A 22,544-nucleotide genomic window follows, 5' to 3' on the forward strand; every position below is an offset into this window, starting at 1 on the left:
GAACAGTTTATAAAATACACTGTTTTGTTAGGGTTATTATTTTTTTTAGTAACTTTTGAGTTTTGGTGGTGGATTTATTAATTTTTAGATTTTTCTGGATTGAATACTTTTAATACTTTAAGTAGTTTTTCCTGATAATACTTACTTAAGTAACATTTTCAATGCATGACTTTTACTTGTAACAGAGTACTTTTACAGATTGGTAGCCTAGTACTTAAATTAAGTAAAGGCTCAGAATACTTCCTCCGCCACTGTTCACTGGATTGCTCATTTTAGTATTGTGTGTAAAAAGTGAACCTGAAAAGTAACCAGTAACTATAACTATCACATAGGTGTAGTGGAGTAGAAGTATAAAGTAATATAAAAGTGATACACTCAAGTAAAGTAAGTATCTCAAAGTACATTACACTGTCCGACAATTACTCACTAAACCAACTTGCAAATGCTTACATTTAGTTACAGTATGTGGAAGAATATTCATATGTATTGTCTTGAAGGGTTCATGCAGAGCAATTCAATCTGTCACATACCAAGAGCTCTGTGTTGATCCGGCGCGCGCAGCGGTGTGCTCTACTGCCCACGCAAAGTGGCGCGCCAGAGACAGCGCAGCCGCAGCAGAACAGGCGCAGACTACAGACACAGCAGCAGCCATGGCAGACGAAAAACCCAAGGTGAGGAGCGGATTTTGTATGGAGTTTTTCTGTACAGTGTGTACCCAATCCGTGCCTGATAATTGTACTGATATCACCGTGAAAGGCCGCCTGTGAGACCAATTCGTCCACGGTGGCGTTATGACAAAGAAGGATACAAACCAGAGTTACCGCGTTAGCTAGCTGGCTAGCTAGCAAGCGAGCTAAGTTAGCATAATAAGCTAACACGGCTAATGCGCCTGAGACCCGGGCGGTATGAAAGAAATAATAATTGCTGGTCTTTTAAAACACGCTTAATCCACACCTCTTAAATGTCGCTATTAGTATCCGTGATATGCATGTAACACGTAGCAATATACATGTTGCATATAAATATAACGTCAGTCAGATCCGAAGAAAAGTGAGTAACGTTTAGCTGTTAGCAGTGTGCAGCGGCGACGGGCCTAAAGTAATTGTTTGAGCACAGACCGTTAACTGTTAACGGGTCTTACGTGACACAGTCGTGCTCATCGCCAGCACACGTCCGAGTGTCTCGGGTTAAATAACGTCTGTATTTTTCGATAGGTGCGTGTTGTTATTCCTGTTCTGACGAAGTTAGGCCGTTGAGCTTTATTTTAAATTGTAGGCCATTGTCAGCTGAATTGCTTGATGCTAATGCTAAATGCTAACATTGAAGTTAACGATGTTGCTGCTTTTCTGTGCTCAGTAGCCACACCACTCCTCCGGTCTGTGCTTAAAGGTGCAGATGTCAGACAAATTTGACCAAACGTGTAGCTCACACACGTGTTGTGAGTAGTTTATATATACCCTCATCGTTAGTGTTTGCGGTACATAACGTTATTGTACATCGATCTTAAATAATGTCTGGCCCTGGCTGTAGCGGATTTGTGGGTGAGGGGGAGAGCAAATGCATCACACATGTTGGAGGTCACATTTTTACTAAGGTTATTCTGTTTCCTGTACTTTCTGCCATCAATTTAACTTTCTGGAAACTTCTGTTTTTGTCTCTTCCAGGAGGGAGTGAAGACGGAGAACAATGAGCACATCAATCTGAAGGTGGCAGGGCAGGATGGCTCAGTGGTGCAGTTCAAGATCAAAAGGCACACTCCCCTCAGCAAACTGATGAAAGCTTATTGTGAACGGCAGGTAAGACTGCTACACAATGACTCAAAAGAAGTCATCTTTAGGTTAATCTCAGTAAAGGTAGCCTGAATAAGAGGTCCTTGAATTGGAGACCAGTTGAGGGGTCCTGGGTGCTCGCCAAATGAGGATGGACCATTGTTGCGTAATGCTCATTGCACTTTTTTAGAGCATACTGCCATAAAGCACTGATACCAGGTTATTGTCACACACCTCTATTGTCTTAATTAATGGAATTGGAACAGTCATTATAGTCTCTTGGTATCTGCCAATTCTATCATTTACATGGGCCCTAGTTAGACAGTACCTTGCAGATTGCAGATTTTTCAAGAATGAAAATAGGGCGCTAGCTAGCTATGCAGCATGAATTATTTTTTTCTTTACTTCTGTTCTGCAGTACATGGTTGGCACTTACGGCCTGAGGGTGGCCAGTCATTTCGTTAAGCAGTATTTTAAACATGATATCTCTCTGTCTTCCCACACAGGGGCTGGCGATGAGGCAAATACGGTTCCGGTTTGACGGTCAGCCCATCAATGAAACAGACACACCCTCGCAGGTAAGGCTTCGCCCTCTTCTACAGCCAACTACCCTCACAGAATTGCTACCTTAGCCATTGTCTCTGATTTTACACTTTGTTGTCAGTGTTAGGATTATGCACCATTTTTTAAAAGTATTTCTGGAAAGCAACTGGTGAGACAAAAGGATTTGCAAAAGTTTAAGGTCAGAGGTTCTTTTGAAACCCTAACAACATTATTCTTAATTGCAAAATACACATCAAATGAATTAATGTTTGTGCCTTGCAGTGGGAATCCTCATTCACAGGTTTGGTAAATGATAAATCTGAATTATTGAAAATCAGTGCCACTAGACAGCAGTGAAATAGTTGAGGAAATACAAGGAGTCCACTCTGAAAACTTGCTGCAAAGCTACTCTTAACTTTATACTTGAGGGTGAACCCTTCACATCAGCTTTGTCAAGTATATGTACTGTATTATGGTGCTGGTATTAGACTTTACAAACAGCACTTAGCAGCTGTGAACAGATCAGAGTCCATGCTGTAGATGCGCTGCCTCTTTATGTCCATAGAACAATAACATAAAGGAAAAGGTCTTGTTTACTTTAATGTTGGAAGTCTCATTTTAGGCGAAACTCTACTAAGTTTCTGTACCTCTTCCTCTAACCTCTTTTTAAGTTTTTTTTCCTCTTTCTACTTACATCACATCCTTGACATTTACTCAGTCTTCATTTTCTGACCTAGTCTGCCTTTTTGTAAGAGATGTAATAAAATAAACTTTGCCCTGTACATGTTTCAAACTAACTTCCTGTTGAAACGTTTTGGAGGCATTAGCTGGCCTCACTGGCATTGTCAACACTTCGTTAGTGGCTTCAAAGTAAAGACCTATCACTGCCTTCAAATTACAGTTATTGTGAAGCACATGCAGGAAGTGCTGGGTTAGTAGTTATAAGTGGACACAGGCACTGTAAACAGTGGCTGTCATTGTGTTGGAGCTATAGGTGTCAAATGGTGTTAAGACAATATATTTGCAGGGGATGGATCAACTGACATTTAAACCTTTTTCTCTCTTTTTTTTTAACAGCTAGAAATGGAGGACGAAGATACGATTGACGTGTTCCAACAGCAAACCGGAGGCTCTTCCCTTTAAAGACTGTTTCCTACGAACATCCCTACCTCCCCTCTTCATCCCTGAACATCTTTGTTATGCCCAGTCTTCAAATGTTCATGACCAGTGTTGATACCATTCAGTGGAATACTTTTACAAAATGTTCAAAGGCAGCGGCACAGTCAATGTAGATAGATATAATCACACTGGCATTCATATATTACCATGTCTGAGCTGCGCAGTTTAAACATCCTGTAAGCTGCAGTGAGTCTAATGTGCTGAAGAAATTAGAAGCTTGCCATCATCATTTTTTTTCTCTCCCCACCCCTTCCCCTGGAGGTTTAACAGAAAGCTCCTTTTTCTTTTGTTTTTTTATATACTTATGTCATTGAGGTTTTGATTCAGATGGACTTTTGTTATTGTTGTCAAGTAAGCCTGCATTTTAAATTCACATCTGTTGTTATGAAAATGTATTATTGGAATAAATTGAGTCTTTTTTTTTAAACATATGTCCCTGTTGTTTGTTTTATGGATACTTAAGTAGTCTAAACCAGCAGCTGTCATCAGAGTCAGCATGTAGAATGCTAGTTAGAAAAAAAAAAAGTGCAGTTTTTTTTTTTACCTGAAACAATTTAATGCTTAACCATAAATGTGTAAAACAAATTGGAAGGTAAATCTAAGATGGCTGTTATTTACTTTCAATTTGTAATGCTTCAAATGTCTTTCTGAAAGTCAGGCTTGCACTTGTCGGAAACAGTACAAACCATACTACTTGTTCTGTGGACTGCTAACAGGCCTATCCCAGCTTCAGTACCTGTTGAGTATTAAAATCTGGCCACACAGAAAGGCTTGCCTGTAAAAAAAACCCCAAAACTGTAAAATGTGGTAGTTGTCTTAAATCACTGTGTGGTTAGTTGTGTGCAAGTCATAAACCACAGAGTAGGCATAACACCCACATCTGCATATATTTCCACCATCATGTTATGAGGATGCATGCATGGTTGCTTTAGCTTGTCTCCTGGCTGCAACTCAGCTGTTGAGAGTTTATAAACAAGACTTGCTTCAAGTCCACAACAGGGACAATGAGCTGTCATTAAAGAGTTTTGGAAACTACTCTTTTATGAGTTTGCCACTTGTCTTTTGATTTTACTCTTGGTATTTGGAGTAAATTGCTTCACTTAAGTTTTTCTCACATAGTATTGGTTCTAGATTGTGTATTTTTGAATAAGATTGCAGTATTAGATAATGTTATTCTGAATAATATGACAATAAACAGTAGCTGTTTCAGTATATGATGAAAACTGATGGTGGACTTCTGGGTCAACATCCAATTTACTATGTGCATGCCATGTAAACAATTTATCCAATCACAGGTTTGATTAATTTGCCAGTATCCAATCATAGAAGGAGCTGTTCACTTGTGGGCGGTGCTTGAGCTGTAGAAACGCCTCCTTCACAGTGGTTTCTGTCGCACCGTCGCACCCGCACTTCAGTCTGTCAAACCCGTGGATGTACAAAGAGATTTCAGCCAGCCCAACCGGAAACAGGGCGTTTTTACCTTCAAATTAAAATCCAAATGTGTCACTTGTACCGAGACAGGGTCTCAAACAATAAACTTTTAGCCAAGAAGCACGCGCTGCTTAGATTAATAATTCAGTTGTGATTTGATGAAACTTCGATTTGATCTTAAATATTGCTACAACACTTTAATTTTCAGTTGAGCATACTTTATTTTGAAATTCCGACCGGAAGTGAGACGTCTCCTTCTGGTCACTTTGACACTGGTCCACTCAGACTGGAAGCAGGTTGATTATTGGGAACCACCGGCTAGGATAGACAATGATGAGGCGGTGAAGTGTCGCTAATTAAAGTGTAATTCGCGTGTATCCTGACAGATTTATACATATTTTACGACTCCTTGTGCAAAAATGACGACGACCACGACATATCAAGGGATGGAGCCCGGCTCTAAAAGCAGTTCCAGGTAAAAAGGCGTCGTTCAGACGGTTCCATAACCCGTTAGCCACCATGATGCCAACAAGTCCTGCATCCTCTGACGTTAACCTCAACGCTACAAAGGTTAACCTAAAATGTAGATAGTTTTGCTCTGACCCCTGTCCGTAATTATTAATTAACCGCTTCGAAATGGTTGTATATAAGCATGAGGCGACGATGCCAGGATAAAGCTCGGTACCACACCTTCCCGTTTTTTCCTGCTGGGATGGACCCTTCCCATTTTTCAACGGTAGCTAGCAAGATAGCACACATGTACCCTCCCTTTTGTAGAGAGGCTGCTCAGCTAGCATGTGCAAACTAGGCGGCTCGGCACCACACAGCAGTATTAACTGCGGGCCTTTGACGTAATATTACCTCCATCACTTTTATGGGTATATTATCCGAAATGGAAAGATGTATCAAATCTGTCACTCCAGTTTGGGTGGGGCCACCGTGGTTTTCAGATCACATATCGAGATGATCAGTGAGGTAACGTTACAATAAAGGCATCCTTTAGTCTGCCCTGCATATGGCCTCATTGAGGCGAGGGCCATGTTACAGCTGGCTACACCTGACAATAACCCGAGCCACATGTATAATTCTCATCATCGAGATGCAGGGAGATGGATCCACATCCGCTGGTAATCCAGTGATAGAAAAACCGTAAGGATGCAGAACTCACAATGTTTAAGTGAACGATTGAGGTATCAGCTAGGCATGTTGTTATCATGATACATTTCATCACGCTATGATGAAATGTATCATGATACATTTCATCATAGCGTGACAGTAGCAATGTGAGTAATGATGTAAAATACATCACACCAATGTATTAACCACAGTAAACCTTATAGGAAAAATACATTATCACTGATATATAACAGTATAACAATATATACTTAGTTGCCAGTTTAATAGGTACATCTTGTTAGGAATATTGTGGTCTAATACAACAGCCCTGCAATAAATCCTGTCCTCATGAAGGTAATTTTTGAGGCTGTAGTTTGTGTCAGTGTTGCTGGAATGTTTTCTATATGTTGGGTTTAATATAAGTCATAAACATCTGTAATAATAACATTGTTACAAGTCATACCACAGTATTACAGTAGCATAAACTGTACCTTATGTATAAAGGCCACATAAACACATTAAAGAGAATGCTGTTGTGTTCCTCTTGTCATTAAAGTTCACTGAAACATTAATGACATGTATGCAGTGACCTTTTCATCTCGGCAGGCATCGCCTGGTCCTTCCTTGCCACTTGAATCTGGTTGTCTAGACAGTGCAAAGATAGTTTGCAACCACTCTGATGAGTTGATCTGATAGACTGTTTAAAGTTCAAAGTTATTTACAGTTTATCCAAAAGGTAGCACATTGTTACACGATACAAAATGAAATTTCTGACCTTTATTGGCACAAATGTGAATTAACAATAATTTCTTACTGATAAATTCTGCACATCCCTCACCTGAAACAAAACATTTAGGTAGGTTATTTTTTTGTAGGCATCTGACAGGCATTGAAAACATTAGCCATTATGATCCAGCTTTTAGTAACAGTGCTGACCATTCCTCTCTTCCCAGGGTTTTGCGCCCTCCCGGAGGCGGCTCCAACATTTCACTTGGTGCAGATGAGGAGAAGCCACCCGTCCGGAAAAACAAGATGGCTTCCAGTGTTTTCGCTGAGCCAGAGGACCCCTATGCCAATCGAAGGAACAACCCACCAGGTACAATCTCCTTCTCCTCCAAACAGCTGCTGCTTTAGTGTGAAAGCTTAGAACTCTACTTTCTATCCATCTTACTTTGAAAGTTTACTGCAGCATTTATGGATAGTGTCACTTAAAAATCAAACCAGAGCACTAAACCAGTGACAATGAGGAACAAGTTTGAGAATATTGATTATTGTGTTTTGGAGATGCAAGGTTTTCTCTGCAGATTTTTCTCTCGCTGCTGGACCAAAGTGATCCTCAACAACCCCAAGCTACTCAACACTTCAGACAGCCGAATACATAAGAATAACATTTGCTGTCTCCACTGGTGCTACTTGACATAACAGGTTTAGGTGCCCAAATGATGAATTGATTTCTCTCTCAGGCTGTCATTAGATATTCAAGCACTGGTGTTTCTCTATTAATCAGGATCTTCACAAGCCTGCGGAGATTTGAAATATTCATGTAGAATTGAGCTGCCCCAAGTCCTTGTTAGATCACAGGGCTTATTATAGAATTTAAAAAGTATATTTCTCAGAGGAATAATAAAAGGCTGTCATTCCTGCCTAGAGCTGGGTTTTCCAGGCCTTCTCTAAATGCACAATACTACGCAGCCAAATGTTACCAAAAGAGGAATTGAAACATAATAGGAAGTAAAAGTGATGCCAGGTATGCATTTTTTTAATCTTGTGCAGTGGTTCCTAATTTTCTAGAACAAATGCACCAATTTAAGTCAAACACATGTGTCACAAGAGATGTCTCTTGAACTTACTCAGAGGCATTGCTGCATTTGATAGTTCTTCCTTGCAGATGTCGTGTATAGGACAGGTTGCAAGAAGCAGTAAACCAGGTAGCTTTCATTGCGCAGTGCAAAGATGGATCAACAATTATTTTTCTGTCTCTTGTGACAAATAGCTTTTTTTTTTTTAATTTTTTTTTTTTTTTAACATGCAATGAAACAAATATTTTGGCCTGTAAGGTGGGGCTTTCTGTGTTTGAAACGTTCAGTGACATCAAAATATGGGGCAGGTGTCAAATTGTAAATGTCTTGACAGCTTTAACTACATCTGGCGTTCCCGGAATCTCTTTAAGGAGGGATGAACTGTAACACATCAATCACAGAAGCTTTTCTGACACTGGCATGTGCAAAGTTAGGTGACATTTTAACAGCATCAGCCTGGATTCCTTTTCTCCAAGGCAGTGATTTATCAACCAGGAAGCCTCTGTCAAAGAGTTTTGAGTTGCTACCCTAATGGGAAAAAAATAGACAACTATTAAATATCTTTTACTTATTGGTAACCTTTTTAAAACATACCACCACAGCAGTTAACTCTTTTTACACAATTTTTGAATGAAACAAATATATATAAAATCCTGCTTTTTCACATTGTTTAAATGAAAATAGAAATATGAAAGTGAAAAATAAAATCCTGCTGTTTTTTTTAACACATTTTTTGAACGAAAAATATAAATATACAGTACAGGCCAAAAGTTTGGACACACCTTCTCATTCAATGCGTTTTCTTTATTTTCATGACTATTTACATTGTAGATTCTCACTGAAGGCATCAAAACTATGAATGAACACATGTGGAGTTATGTACTTAACAAAAAGGTGAAATAACTGAAAACATGTTTTATATTCTAGTTTCTTCAAAATAGCCACCCTTTGCTCTGATTACTGCTTTGCACACTCTTGGCATTCTCTCCATGAGCTTCAAGAGGTAGTCACCTGAAATGGTTTCCACTTCACAGGTGTGCCTTATCAGGGTTAATTAGTGGAATTTCTTGCTTTATCAATGGGGTTGGGACCATCAGTTGTGTTGTGCAGAAGTCAGGTTAATACACAGCCGACAGCCCTATTGGACAACTGTTAAAATTCATATTATGGCAAGAACCAATCAGCTAACTAAAGAAAAAAGAGTGGCCATCATTACTTTAAGAAATGAAGGTCAGTCAGTCCGGAAAATTGCAAAAACTTTAAATGTGTCCCCAAGTGGAGTCGCAAAAACCATCAAGCGCTACAACGAAACTGGCACACATGAGGACCGACCCAGGAAAGGAAGACCAAGAGTCACCTCTGCTTCTGAGGATAAGTTCATCCGAGTCACCAGCCTCAGAAATGGCAAGTTAACAGCAGCTCAGATCAGAGACCAGATGAATGCCACACAGAGTTCTAGCAGCAGACCCATCTCTAGAACAACTGTTAAGAGGAGACTGCGCCAATCAGGCCTTCATGGTCAAATAGCTGCTAGGAAACCACTGCTAAGGAGAGGCAACAAGCAGAAGAGATTTGTTTGGGCCAAGAAACACAAGGAATGGACATTAGACCAGTGGAAATCTGTGCTTTGGTCTGATGAGTCCAAATTTGAGATCTTTGGTTCCAACCGCCGTGTCTTTGTGAGACGCAGAAAAGGTGAACGGATGGATTCCACATGCCTGGTTCCCACTGTGAAGCATGGAGGAGGAGGAGGTGTGATGGTGTGGGGGTGTTTTGCTGGTGACACACCTCCAGGCTGTGTAAGGGCTATTTGACCAAGAAGGAGAGTGATGGAGTGCTGCGGCAGATGACCTGGCCTCCACAGTCACCGGACCTGAACCCAATCGAGATGGTTTGGGGTGAGCTGGACCGCAGAGTGAAGGCAAAGGGGCCAACAAGTGCTAAACACCTCTGGGAACTCCTTCAAGACTGTTGGAAAACCATTTCAGGTGACTACCTCTTGAAGCTCATGGAGAGAATGCCAAGAGTGTGCAAAGCAGTAATCAGAGCAAAGGGTGGCTATTTTGAAGAAACTAGAATATAAAACATGTTTTCAGTAATTTCACCTTTTTTTGTTAAGTACATAACTCCACATGTGTTCATTCATAGTTTTGATGCCTTCAGTGGGAATCTACAATGTAAATAGTCATGAAAATAAAGAAAATGCATTGAATGAGAAGGTGTGTCCAAACTTTTGGCCTGTACTGTACATTTCTGCTTTAACAGTTTTACTCAATTAAAATAAAAAGTATAGTGCAGCTGGTCAGCTTTAAAGCCTGCTCAGATTCAGTTTTACTAGGAACTTACTTAGCTTTCCCACTTTGTTAAAGTGCAGGAAACAAAACATGCTTATATCTAAAGTGCAGCTTCAACAATTTGACTCCAATGGCGTTGATTATTTCCTTAGCGAGATGGTCAGGGAAACGCTCTTTCTTTTTAAACGACGACGATATCGTAGTTTGCACCAGACTGCTTTTTCTAGTCGTGACGGTTAACGTTCAAACTCGGGTGGTGTCGCTTTAGATGCATTAGCATGTTAGACGTGTGTCCAAGTACATTCCCGACCGCTGTTCTGCAGTGCCGGCACACTGCTTTTGTCTTGTCCACTTGTTTATTTCCATCTTCGTATTTTACCCTGAAACCAAAGTGTTCCCAAACGGAGGACTTAAGGTTTGCGGGTGGGTCTTCAGATTCATCAGACTCACTTGCCATGGGGTCCATGTCAGTCGTTCGACATCCCATTAGCCTGACTGTCCGCGGTGCTGAATGGCTTGCGGCAGGCGTATGGTGCACCGCGACCGGCTTGAGGCAGAGCAGGCTCACGGCTTATGTGTTTGTCACTTTCTTTTTCATTTTAACCCACGCCATGCACAAAGTGAAAGCAGAGATTTACGGGACTCGATGCGTCACTCAGTTATGTCTGTCGGGGAACTAGATATTTTAAATGGTTCGGCTCGCAAAAACAGAATTAAAATAAAACAAAATAAAATAATATCCTGCGCCCAATAATTCGGTACAGGGTCGTGCCGAACCGAAAGTCGTGTACTGAACGGTTCGACACAAATACATGTACCGTTACGGCCCTAATAATCATACCTTTAAAGCTACAGTTGGTAACTTCTGAAAGAACTTTTTGTCATTTGCTGGAACTGTCACTATATCTTCACACTAGTACATGAGATGGATCATTTGGGGGAAAAACAAAATAATTTTCCTCTTCCTCCTCCCAGTGCTTCTAATGGCATTTACAGGAATCTATCCTGACGGAATAAAAACAACCAATCAGAGTTAGGGGATTCTCGAACACAGCTGCCCACTGGCAGTAGTGGACAAAGTACTTGAAAACCATTCTGAGTAAAAGTGAAAATAGAAGATGATTTTGGTAAAAGTTAAAGTCACCTGTTAGAATATTATTTTAGGGAAAAGTCTTTAAGTATCTGATATTTACTTCACTCAAGTATCAAGAGTAATTTTATTACGTTAAAAGGTTAAATTTTTGAAGAAAAAGTACAAGTAAATGCTGGTAATAAAAAAGCAAGCAGTCAGAAATCTGAGGATTATGAAGTTTATTTCTTCTCAACATGTACACCACCTTAAAAACCAAGTGTACATTAAAACAAGGGCTTCTTCACACTCCACTGCAGTGGAGCGGTCTCCACACAGTTGCCTGTCACAAATCTTTATCTCCTTGAACCATTACTTGCCCTCTCTGCTGTGGCACGCCATCTCCTGCTTACATCATGAAGTCGATTTCACCATCGAGTGGAATATAGTCACTATCGTGTAGCGTCTAATCTGACGTGCAGCCTGGGCTTGACTTGACATTGAAACTTAACTGCGACTTTGAGAGCACTTGTTTGCATTTGCCATTGTGTGATTAATCTATGATCAAACTTGCAAGCTAGAACCACTGATAAACCAAACTTTCAGTTTTTATTTTGTAGTTACAAAGTAAGTAAAGTAAAAAGTAAGTAAAGAATGCTTAGGGCGTAGAAATACATAGATACTAGAGTAAAACAGGAGTATAATACTTTTACTCCAGTACATAGAAATACATTTTATTCAGAAAATTTAGTGTAGTAAAAGTGAAAGTTGACAGAAATATAATAAGTCAAGTACAGATACTCCCAAAAAATACTAAAGTATAGTAACAAAGTATTATTACTTCATTACATTTCAACACTGCCCATCTGCTTGCTCTGGCTGGTGGGCAGTGCTTGGTTGATGCACGACTGTCTTCAGTGTGGCTGCCGGTTCACAAACTCTCTCATGTTACAGGTAAACAGTACACTAAAATATATTTCTGAAAACATTTGAAAACAGGCATTGTAGTAACAGAATCTTGATTCATACCTAATCAGCTCTGCCTAGTTTGACAGTTTGCCCGCAGTTCACGAGAATGATTGACGTGATTGACAGCTGCGTTGGAGATCCCTCGACTCTGATTGTTTTCGTTCAGCTGCAAATGCCATTAGAAGCACTAGGAGGAAGCAGAGGGACACAATATTTTTCACAGACTCTCTTTTGTACTATTCTAAGAATATATTGACAGTTTCATCAAATATGGCGAAAAGTTACTTGTATAAAAGTTACTCACCATAGCTTTAACACGTGTTAATGAATGCAGTGTGAGTGAAATAATAACAAACATTTTTTATCAAAGACCTAATTCTAAATTCAAGCAAAAAAGAGCAGCCTTACTGAAAAGGGATGCTATTAAGAGTAATTTCCTTATTAAATTATTTTCCTGTCATAAATATTTTCTTTGTGTATAGAAAGAGTCGTGTACAGCAGGCTATTTAAAGAGATTCTTCGTGGTCACAGGCTGAATACATATTGAAGCTTTGACACATTCTCTTCCTCTTAATTTCCGTCTTCCTCCTTTTACTTCTCACATTCAGTGAGAGAAGCGAGCCTTTAGTCCTTTCAGTATATGAACCTTGATTTTAATGGAGTCAGAATGGCTGTCTTCTTGAAACAAGATCAACTTATTTTTCAGCAAGCAGTTTCCTCGTAGTCACTGAATGCTTTTCTCACTGTTTTGATTTCACTGCAACTGCAGCAGCTCAGCTGTCACAGAGAGGCACAGTGATTGGCTGTATTGGGCTCCGTCATGTGTGTACATGGACAGTTGGACTGGCATGGCGGTCCTGGTCCAGCTTTAAAATGACAGCGTAATTAGGATTCATGCATCTAGTTATTAAATATTTTATAAGCAGAATCTTAAACTAAACATGTTTAGTTAATAATAGAGTGAGACTTCCTCCTCCTCTGTCAAATGTGACAATACCACAGCATATAAAAGAAGCTGGCCATCCGCTCTGTTACCAACACTTGGGGAGCCTTCTGTACATGATACGTCAATCATACCTGGACTGTCTAAAATCAAAGAGCACCATGAGGTCTGTTGGCAGCAAACCTTTTAAACAGTGTCAACATCCAAAGAGGAACTTGTCAGATGACTCCTGCAATATAATTTGCATCTCTGTGGCCTATTTGTATACTCATGTTTTCACACAAATGGGGCTTCCATCTGCTTCTCAAACTATACCAACTAAAGCTGAAAGCTAAATCTAGTAGAATACATTATACATTATTTTCCTGTAAAATGTAGTTAAGTATAAATCAGAAATCTCAAAATATAAATACTAATGAGAAACATCAGCACTCAGAAATAATTGTAAGAACAGTTCTTTAGCCAAAAAAAAGAAAAATAAGACAAAGGTCCTGCTCAGACAGTCTTATTGACAGGCATGTAAGACCAAAAGCTCTTGAATGAATACTAAACACTGTCGCTTATTTTTAAGGCAAGGCAAGGCAAGTTTATTTGTAGAGCACAATTCATACACAAAGTAATTCAAAGTGCTTTACAGAACAAGAAAATGCATTAAAATCACAATACAAAATAAAAACATAAATAATCATTATAAAATGAACTTTAAAAGAGAAGAGTGCAGATAAGATCTTTTCAGTCATATGCACAGTAAAATAGAGCTGTTTTGAGCCTAGATTTGAACATTGTCAGAGTAGAGGCCTGTCTCACATCTTCAGAAAGACTGTTCTAGATTTTAGCTGCATAAAACTGGAATCCTGATTCCCCATGTTTAGTCCTGTTTTTAACAAACAAGACTTATGTCTTTCACAATTCACACTTATGTCTTTCACAATTTAAATCGATTTTTTCCCCTCCTAGTTAAAAAAAAACAAACATTTGCGGCCTGGTAGCACATACCTGGGGTCCAAAGCTTTCAGCATGTGAATAAACCCCAGCTTTTCCACAGTAGCCTATATATGGGCACCATATCTCTTGCAATATACATGGCGACTGCATCTGTGATTGCTTTCCACCGGACCCCTTTCTTATCATACGGCAGTGTTTCCCCTACCATCATATTGGATCACAACAGAAGTCATTTAAGGTTACCTTTCCTATAGAACAGGTCTATACCTTGTCCTTCTATTAAACAAACTAAATAGCCTTATGTTACAGGCTGAGCCTGATGTGTGTGGCTTGTGTGTGTGTTGAGCTGTGTATGTGTGTAGTTGATGTAGGAGGTATGAGACGTTAGTGTGCCGGGTGTGGTGTGTGATGTCAGACAGATGCACCCCAGGAAGAAAGTGAGGCATGTGCTCCGTTGTTTATATCGAGCAGCCACAGTGAAGGAGCCTACGCAGTTCTGCATGCTGTTTTTGAGTTATTTCCCTCTGTGTAAAAGTCAGACACTGATGAGAGAGGCTGTGCATCATCCCTGCAGTGCTGAAAATAAAGTGCAGTTCTTTAACGCAGACGAAGTCCCGTTGTTTATGTGTTGTTGCCACAATGAGCTAACACAAGCTAAAGGAGCTAATGGTCTTCGGAGGTCCCTTTCCTACGGTTCGGGGGTCTGCCAGCTTGGCGTTGGTAACACTTATTTATCTTATTTACACAACGGCATGTCATTTATGTCCCTACACGGTGCGCGTCTAAAATCCTCCTCTGCTCTCTGTGTCGTGCATGGCGGAGTTTGGCCCTGATGCGCATACACACACGCACACACACACACACACTCACAGACACAGATGAGCACACAGACACAGACACAGGTGAGCACACAAAAGTTCTTCAGCGCTCGCTGCCATGTTTGTGTATCAAGCGCGCGGGCAGCCCAGCGTGGAGCGGCGGTGGCGAATTTTAAATAGAAACTCGATTTTCATTAAAACATATCGGCCTAAACTACAAATTCGAATTAATCGATAAAATCGATTTATCGCCCGACCCTAGTTGGAGATAGAAGAAAGGCGGTTTGCAAAGAATGTAATACTGAACTATCTAGAGTAGTGTTGCAGGGTATACTGTTACCAACAGTAGACCGCGGTACTAAAACACCACAGTACATATGATACCATAATGTTCAAGTACCGTAGTACTACGGTACCTTACAGTACCACTACTGTGGGATAAGTTCAAAGTCCACTCGCAAGAGGGTGAGTGTCCATGCGCCGTCCAATAACGGCACGTGCTGGCCACCTGGCACTCAACATGCTGCTGCAGTAGTTTCTTTGCCACTTCTTGGTGTCATGACTGCCCAAAAGTACCTGGACAGCCGAGTCGTGGTGGCACACAGGTATGTGATGTGTCAGAGGAGAAACGAGCCGTTCACATTTCTCTCTTTGTGGCAGGTAACGGTCCACAAACCTCACCACACTTTAGGGACTGTTCTTTATTTATGAAGGGACTTGTCAGGGGAGGAGGGTGGCTGGTTGATTTTTATTTTATTTATTTATTTATTTTATTTCGATCCTGGCTATGTCAATCACTCATTGATGCTGTTTTTGAAGTATGAATAAGTCAATAAGTAATTTATTCCATTGAAATATCATTGATGTATTATAGAAAAGTGATTTATCTTTTTATAAATGACAAAAGGCACATCTGCCTCATTTTCGCTGTGGTATTGGATACTACTCAGAACCGTGATACTTTCACTGATATTGTACCGTGGGTCCCAATTTTGGTACCATGACAACACTAATATGGAGGGTGTTCATCTGCAAAAAAATAATGAAAAACTAAACAACGGTACTCGGTACTCTGTATTTGGCCAAGCCTTTAATTTTATTCGGCTTCGGCTTCAGCCACAAATTTTCATTTCGGTGCATCCCTAGTTTAAACCAAATAGGTACGTATACAAGTGTCAAGGGATGAACTAGAAGGGTATGTATCATCCAGTTGCCTTATTAAACTGGTGTGGATTGATACAATAGAGATGTGCTTGTTACGAGATGTGGACAAATACTGAATTTCAGAAATGCTTAACAATGTTGGTGGTGTGAATTGTGCCAGATACGCTCATCTGTGTGTCAATACACAGATATGCTGTGGGTTGAAACTTTTGCACGTGATCAAAAAATCCAAACTATTTCAAATTCCATAACGCTTCTTTTATTTTCCATAAAAGTCACGGAGGCCATGGCCTTTGGGTCCAAGGGGAAAAGCCCACACAGCAGGATATGACTGCACATTGTTATTTAGACCAAGTGAACAGAATTATTGTCAGAAAGACATTTAGTGTGAAAATGAAACTTCCAAAATCTGAAAAGCTCCCCACAGCATAATAGGAAACTAGTAGGAAATTGTAGGACCAACTTGATTACAAAGAAAAGTTCGGCATAATCAGGGTCATTAGGTCAGGCTTTGATGTCAGTGGACTGCATTGTCAGGGTTGTTCCGTTCATGGGATAGGTCACTTCCCCTTTTGCTTTCCAATGCCTATGTTATGACAGAGAGATGAGATCCTCAGTCATATTTTAATAGTTTCTGGGAAACTCCACATTTTATGAAAACCCTGATTCCATGCTCTAGCATTTGATCTTAATATTTGGAGGTTTACTCTGAGCAGGAAGTTATAACAACTGTATTTCCTGTGATCATAATATGTCCAAAAACATGTTCATGGAGGTAATGCTTAAATGTAAGTGTTGTATGTTTTCTGTATGCTGTCAGTTGTGTAATAAATAATTGAGTGTTATATTTGCGCTTAAAGAAGTACTTCTCTGTGGGAAAGATGGCCTTTTAATGAAACTAGGCTGTCTATGCAGTGGAAAGATGCAAATACTTATGAAAGTGGTGCTACAGAACCAGAGAAAACAGAGAAAAGTAGGCTTTTGCTCAAGAGGGAGAAAACCTACAACTACCAGAATGCACAGTGCTGCACCAGACCAATAAATGCTTCAGCTGGTGTGTAATGTAATGCGAACATGTCTGTTTCAAGCAGTGACGGCAAGCTGCGTGGAAACGATCTAAATCTCTTACAGTTAAACACTGGCGAAAACTTGTTTCTGAAAACATTCGAGGTGAGAAATAGGCAATGCAGTAACAGAATTTTAGTTTGTATTTGATCAGTGCTGCCTAGTTTTATCGTTTGATCTCAATTTTTTTGGCCTCTGTTTTCACTATGCAGGAAACAGTTTGGCACCCACTTCCTGTTCATAAACTCGCTATTACAGCGAAATACGACACTAAAATATGTTTGTAAGAGGCATTTTAGGCGAGAAATAGGCAGTGCAGTAACATAACCTTGATAAAAACCATCTAAAAATTATAAATAAAAAGAAGTTACATGTAATGACAGTGATTTGTAGATTGACTGAATGTGTATAATCCAAAACATAATTTTACATGTTTTCAGAATGAAAGAAAAATTTGAAGGGGTTGATATTAATAGGTTAATATTAAGTGGTTTCAGGGGTCCTGCACATTTGAGATCAAATTGTGCTGTATGTGACCCCTGAACTAAAAATGAGTTTGACACCCCTGACATAGTGTTTTGTCTGAAATATGTTAAGAGGATCTGTGTGGCTGGATTGTTAAGATGGGATTTGCAGACTGCTTCACAATGGGCTATTTCTCCAATGGCACAGTTTTCCAAAACTCTATGGTCTCTTTCCTTCAGACCAGGTTTCAGCCTATAATCCCCAGATATTTATGTTTCAATGATGTATATTTAAGAGGCTATTTCACCTTCCATTGATTAGGCCTTCAAACAACCCCTTAGTTAGCTAAAGGATACCAAAATGTTAGCATCCTAACACACTAAACTAAGATGGTGGACATAGTAAATATACCTGCTTAACATCAGCATGTTAGCATTGTCATTGTGAGCATCTTCTTACACTACCAAGGCAGATGTTGGCATTAAGCTCAAAGCAGACAGTGAGCAGTTGACTCCAGTGTCACTGTCTCTATGATGATGGCAGTATCTGCTTGCTGTCTGAAAGCCCCTTTAGGCTTAGTTTAAAGAAAAAGTAATTTGTCTACTTAATGGGTAAGTTTGATAGTGTCCTACTTTATGATTGAGACTATGGCCCTGCTCTGATGACCCTTGACTCTACGTCAGTCTCTATGGCAACCTACTCTGTGAACCTTATCTGCTTGCTGACCGCTGTATTTCAGCAACTATAGTGTTTCACCTCTTGCCAAGCCTGAATTAGTTGGTGTCTCCTTTTCTTTATGATCTAGTTCATTAGTTCAGTGATCAGTTAATTGTTTTATGATAGGACCATATTCAGTAAGTTATGGTCCAGTTACTCTATTTGCAAAGGTTTATCAGGAGAGAGAGCTGATCCCAGTTGTCCTTGTTATTGTCCCCTGTGGACTACCTTCTTTAGCAATACTGTTTGCCTGTAACATTAATCAATCATTTGAACAGCCTTCTTCACCATTACATCGCTGATTATATAGCTCAGAAAGATTGTTTGTTTTATTTATATAAATGTGTAATATAATAAATTTTAAACCTTAAAATCAAGATCTAAAGTACTCTGATTTATTAGGCAATCAAGCAATGCTTTGATTAAAGTGAGTTTAGCCAGGAAATGTCTGTCACTAATGACAATAATCTAATTAGTTTGAGAGGCATATGGCTTCACCTATGTCCTCAAATACCCAGGACAGCACACTTGCTTCGCTCTTCATCACAATCAGTAACATTGAGTGGTGGGGGTAGTGAATAGGATGTCTTTGGTCTGGTCATCACTGTGTAAGACCATTCTCTCTCAACTGTTGTCTTCTGCTCTTGAAACATCGAAGGCTGTGATTTCACAAAAAAGGTTGAGTCAGGTTAGCCAACCTGTTTTGGAAGAGGAAATGCAGTGAAGGCCTTATTATATGAGCCATTACCTCCCCTTGTTTTTCCAGGTGGGAAGCCCACAGGTGTGCTTTGTGGTGAGCCATCAGCCCCCCTGAGGAGAGGAGGGAACCAGACCACCAACCACTCTGCTGACGCCTCCGCCACAGTAAGATCACACATCAGGTCATGAGTTACGCTGGAAAGAGATGAAGTGAAACCTGAGGGCAGACGAACATATAGGGAAGCAGCTAAAGTCCAAGTGATAAGAATCATCTATTTATTTTCTCTTCATGTTCCCTCAATGTCTTACAAAGGTTTTCTTGTGTATCTGTTATGTTGAAACATTCAAGTAATACCTGCTGTTGTTTTGTTATTCAGTACATGTCTATCTTTCCATCAAAACTGATGACGTACAGCAGGGTTTCTTTTTTAAGTCTGTGAAGGCTGATGAAATACTAACCACTTCCTCTCTGCTTGTTTCTTTAGGATGGAGAAAATTCTGTACGCGATTATGGTAAGCACCTGTTTTTTTCCTGGTGACATATCCCAGTTTTACCACTGGTTTAGTGGACCCTAAACCAGTGGCTCAGTATTATAAAGAACAGATTTGTGATATGTCATCAGAAATATCACATATAAACATCACACACATACATACTGTATGTACCTGTACACATACACATTCATGCTTTTACAGTAGGAGTGTAACGGTTCTGAAACTGAGAAAACCACAACACAAACACCCATGGTCTCGTGTTGCAGTTGCGTCTTTTGTGTTGTGGTCTCTAAAACCAAAATCTAACAAAATTAAGAATAATGTGCCTGTTTGTCTAAAAAATATACCATCAAATACTAACACTCCCTCGTTGAAGAAAGAAATGTTGTTTACCACTTGAAATTCTTAGTAATTTGGATAAACAGTCCTTAAATTGCAGAAGACAAAAGCAGCGTTTTATTTCCAGCCAGTGACTGTCACTTTGCCGTCTGAAATAAAAACTTGCTGTCAGACTTTAGCTGCTGTAGCTAATTAGCCAATAAATGCTAGATCCATATAATATTTCTTGCTGACTTGTTTTAAAAAGAGAATCTTTTTATAGATATGCATATGTGTACCAGGCAGAAAGTCAGCGTCATCATATGTTCATGATCCATGCAGAAGACATGGAAAATCCAAAACGACATTGTTGTTGTATTGCAGTGTAAGAATAAAGCAGGAGTAAAAGAAACATTCTTGTTTGCATGGCTGAGGCTGCTAAAATCCAGACGACATTGACGCTCCCACATCATGTGAATACAAGCTGTGAGTTCCTTCAGGGCAATGGTTGCATTTATGAAATGATGTGGTTGAACCTGGCAAGCTTCCAATGGGTGAGGTGTGGTCTTGTGACAAAGTGACAGTGAATTTTACCCTGTTAATGTCTTTATGTGTTACTGAAAGTCACGTGCCTCCCTGCCTGTGTTTAGAAAACAGTGCTCCTGAGCCTGAAGCAGTTCCAGAGCAGAAGGAAGAGGCCCCTGCAGCTGACGATCCCGCTGCAGGAGTACCGTCCGGTCGCAGGAACCCACCTGGGGGCAAGTCCAGCCTCATCCTGGGTTGAATCCCAGTCAACCCCCCCCCCCCCCAAACATCCATTCATCCCTGAACTCATCTTTTTTTTTTTTTTTTTTTTTTTTAAAAAAACAAGGACCCCCGCCCCCTTTGTCTGTACCGCAGGAATCCTACCTGGTGTCCAGTCGACACCACTGTCCTCCACATCCCCAAGTGCATTGTTTTGATACCTCTTTTTTGAAAACCGTTTTGTACTGTTTTTATTGTTTGTTTGTTTTGACAGAAGCACTTTATGTATTTCTATGTATAAGGTTCAAAGTCTGCCTTTGCCCCTGTAATGCATTAGACCTGCCAGACAGGGTACAAGGATCACACCCTCATATCAACAAAAAGTAATTAATCTCCCCTAAATATATTGCGACAGCACAAGCTGTGCGTGATTATACAAGCAGTTTCCAGAACACAAGCAAAAAAGAAAGCTGTCACTTTTGCACTGTGTTCGGTTTTGACCCATCTTGCATGCACGTCTGGTCTGTAACGTATGAATGTGAGAAGAAACATAACTGTGAAGATTTTTCTTTTTATTTTAACCTGTTTGTTAGTTGTTTTTTGTGGAATAATTGTATTGTTGTTGCATGAAGTTGGAATCTTTCTACTGATAATATTATTATCCACTTAGGAGCCACATAAATGACTGTCATTGTGATCTGAAGGATGCAAACATTTGTCTTCAGATAGGTACTGTAGGTCCCATGTCAGGTAACAGAATTGGAATAAGCCTTTTTTATATTGTAGTCAATAACCTTAGATTATTGTAACCCCAGTGCCGGTTTTGAGTGCCCCATGTTTTTATAGGTAAAATTTACTCTAAAATAAAGTGTGCCTGTTTGTGTGTTAGGCTACAGCATCAAATAAGGTTGGGTTTCTGTAATTGCATCCTACCAGTGTCAACCAGCCCTGTTTTTCCTTTGCGAGGCAATGGAATGTTGTTGGTCCTGACATGTTTCTGGTAAACCCATCCTAAATTTGACAAGTGACCTTATGACAGCTCAGCCTTTTTTTTTCTTCCTTTCTTTTTTTTCATATGTTTTAACCCCCCCTTATACATATATTTATCATTCTGCTCACTGGAAACATAGTACAGTCTTTTTGTACATTTCATTGTCACATTATTTAAACCAAAATTCCAACTCCCTCCTGCTTCTGTCTTGTTGAGTCGTGTATGACTGCTGTGTCAGCCAGCCGTCATGCAAGAAGACCTACATTTCAGATACATGAAATGTAATCCCTGTGGTGTCTATTTTTAACGTCTGTTAAAAAGATATGTGTGTTTGCATCCTATACCAATTCCTGTTGCTGGATGTAAGTCACTGCTGAAATTTGAAATTAAGAAATGGCACAAGTGGAAGTGAACATTAAAAATCAATTTTGACCATGGGTTGTATTGTTTGTTTGTATTATCTGACTTGGAATGATTACACTGTATCAGTCATGATTATTTTATGCAGCCCAGGGAGGAAACACAATCTGACAAAACACGAGGACATTTTATACAAAAAAAAAAACCGGTTGTAACTTTGGAAGATATCCATTTGATCTGACTGACAGAATGTTTAAGTATTATGTAAGCCTCAGACTAACATTTGAATACATTTTTTTTTCTGTAGTCATTTTTGTTAAAAGTGCAATAGGAAGGTATCTTGTAATGACCAGTATGAACAGAAGCAATGACGTAAATGTCCATATGGGCATCACCTCGATTTTGACGTCGCAGAGGATCTTGAGAGCCACCTTGGGTCGGAGGTGAGTCGGCAGATAGTCTGCCATGAAGAGTACTCATGTGAACAAGCCTACGAGCAAGTCGCCCCCTCGTCTGTGACTGGGACTGGATATCTGACATGCTAGAAAACTGGAGAAGTCTGAAACGACTGACAAAGAGCATCAGCCAATGAGAGGCGGGATACGTCCCACGTCAGCACGCAGGAGGACGGAAGAAATGTGAGGAAGACAC

General features: G+C 39.9%; 2 protein-coding genes across 2 annotated transcripts; both read left to right on the forward strand.

The window, feature by feature from the left end:
- The first annotated feature begins 517 nt into the window (after positions 1-517).
- sumo2a (small ubiquitin like modifier 2a) lies at positions 518-3,918 on the forward strand. The gene is made up of 4 exons (XM_049572349.1): positions 518-671; positions 1,665-1,796; positions 2,276-2,347; positions 3,390-3,918. Exons 1-4 carry the CDS (start codon positions 651-653, stop codon positions 3,453-3,455), a joined length of 291 nt encoding a protein of 96 aa, XP_049428306.1. The 5' UTR covers positions 518-650; the 3' UTR covers positions 3,456-3,918.
- A 1,264-nt stretch (positions 3,919-5,182) lies between these two features.
- On the forward strand, positions 5,183-21,965 carry jpt1a (Jupiter microtubule associated homolog 1a). Its single transcript, XM_049572619.1, has 5 exons — positions 5,183-5,397; positions 6,992-7,134; positions 19,053-19,150; positions 19,471-19,498; positions 20,449-21,965. Exons 1-5 carry the CDS (start codon positions 5,342-5,344, stop codon positions 20,580-20,582), a joined length of 459 nt encoding a protein of 152 aa, XP_049428576.1. The 5' UTR covers positions 5,183-5,341; the 3' UTR covers positions 20,583-21,965.
- Positions 21,966-22,544: the final 579 nt, after the last annotated feature.

This window comes from Epinephelus fuscoguttatus, linkage group LG3, assembly GCF_011397635.1.
Source record: "Epinephelus fuscoguttatus linkage group LG3, E.fuscoguttatus.final_Chr_v1".
Classification (NCBI taxonomy): Eukaryota; Metazoa; Chordata; class Actinopteri; order Perciformes; family Serranidae; genus Epinephelus; species Epinephelus fuscoguttatus.

Coding starts and splice junctions, on each gene's coding strand:
- sumo2a (XM_049572349.1), top strand. CDS start 651: ATGGCAGACGAAAAACCCAAG. Junction 1,797..2,275: donor AAGCTTATTGTGAACGGCAG/GTAAGACTGCTA, acceptor CTTCCCACACAG/GGGCTGGCGATGAGGCAAAT. Junction 2,348..3,389: donor AAACAGACACACCCTCGCAG/GTAAGGCTTCGC, acceptor TTTTTTTAACAG/CTAGAAATGGAGGACGAAGA.
- jpt1a (XM_049572619.1), top strand. CDS start 5,342: ATGACGACGACCACGACATATCAAGGGATGGAGCCCGGCTCTAAAAGC. Junction 7,135..19,052: donor TCGAAGGAACAACCCACCAG/GTACAATCTCCT, acceptor TTGTTTTTCCAG/GTGGGAAGCCCACAGGTGTG. Junction 19,151..19,470: donor CTGCTGACGCCTCCGCCACA/GTAAGATCACAC, acceptor TTGTTTCTTTAG/GATGGAGAAAATTCTGTACG.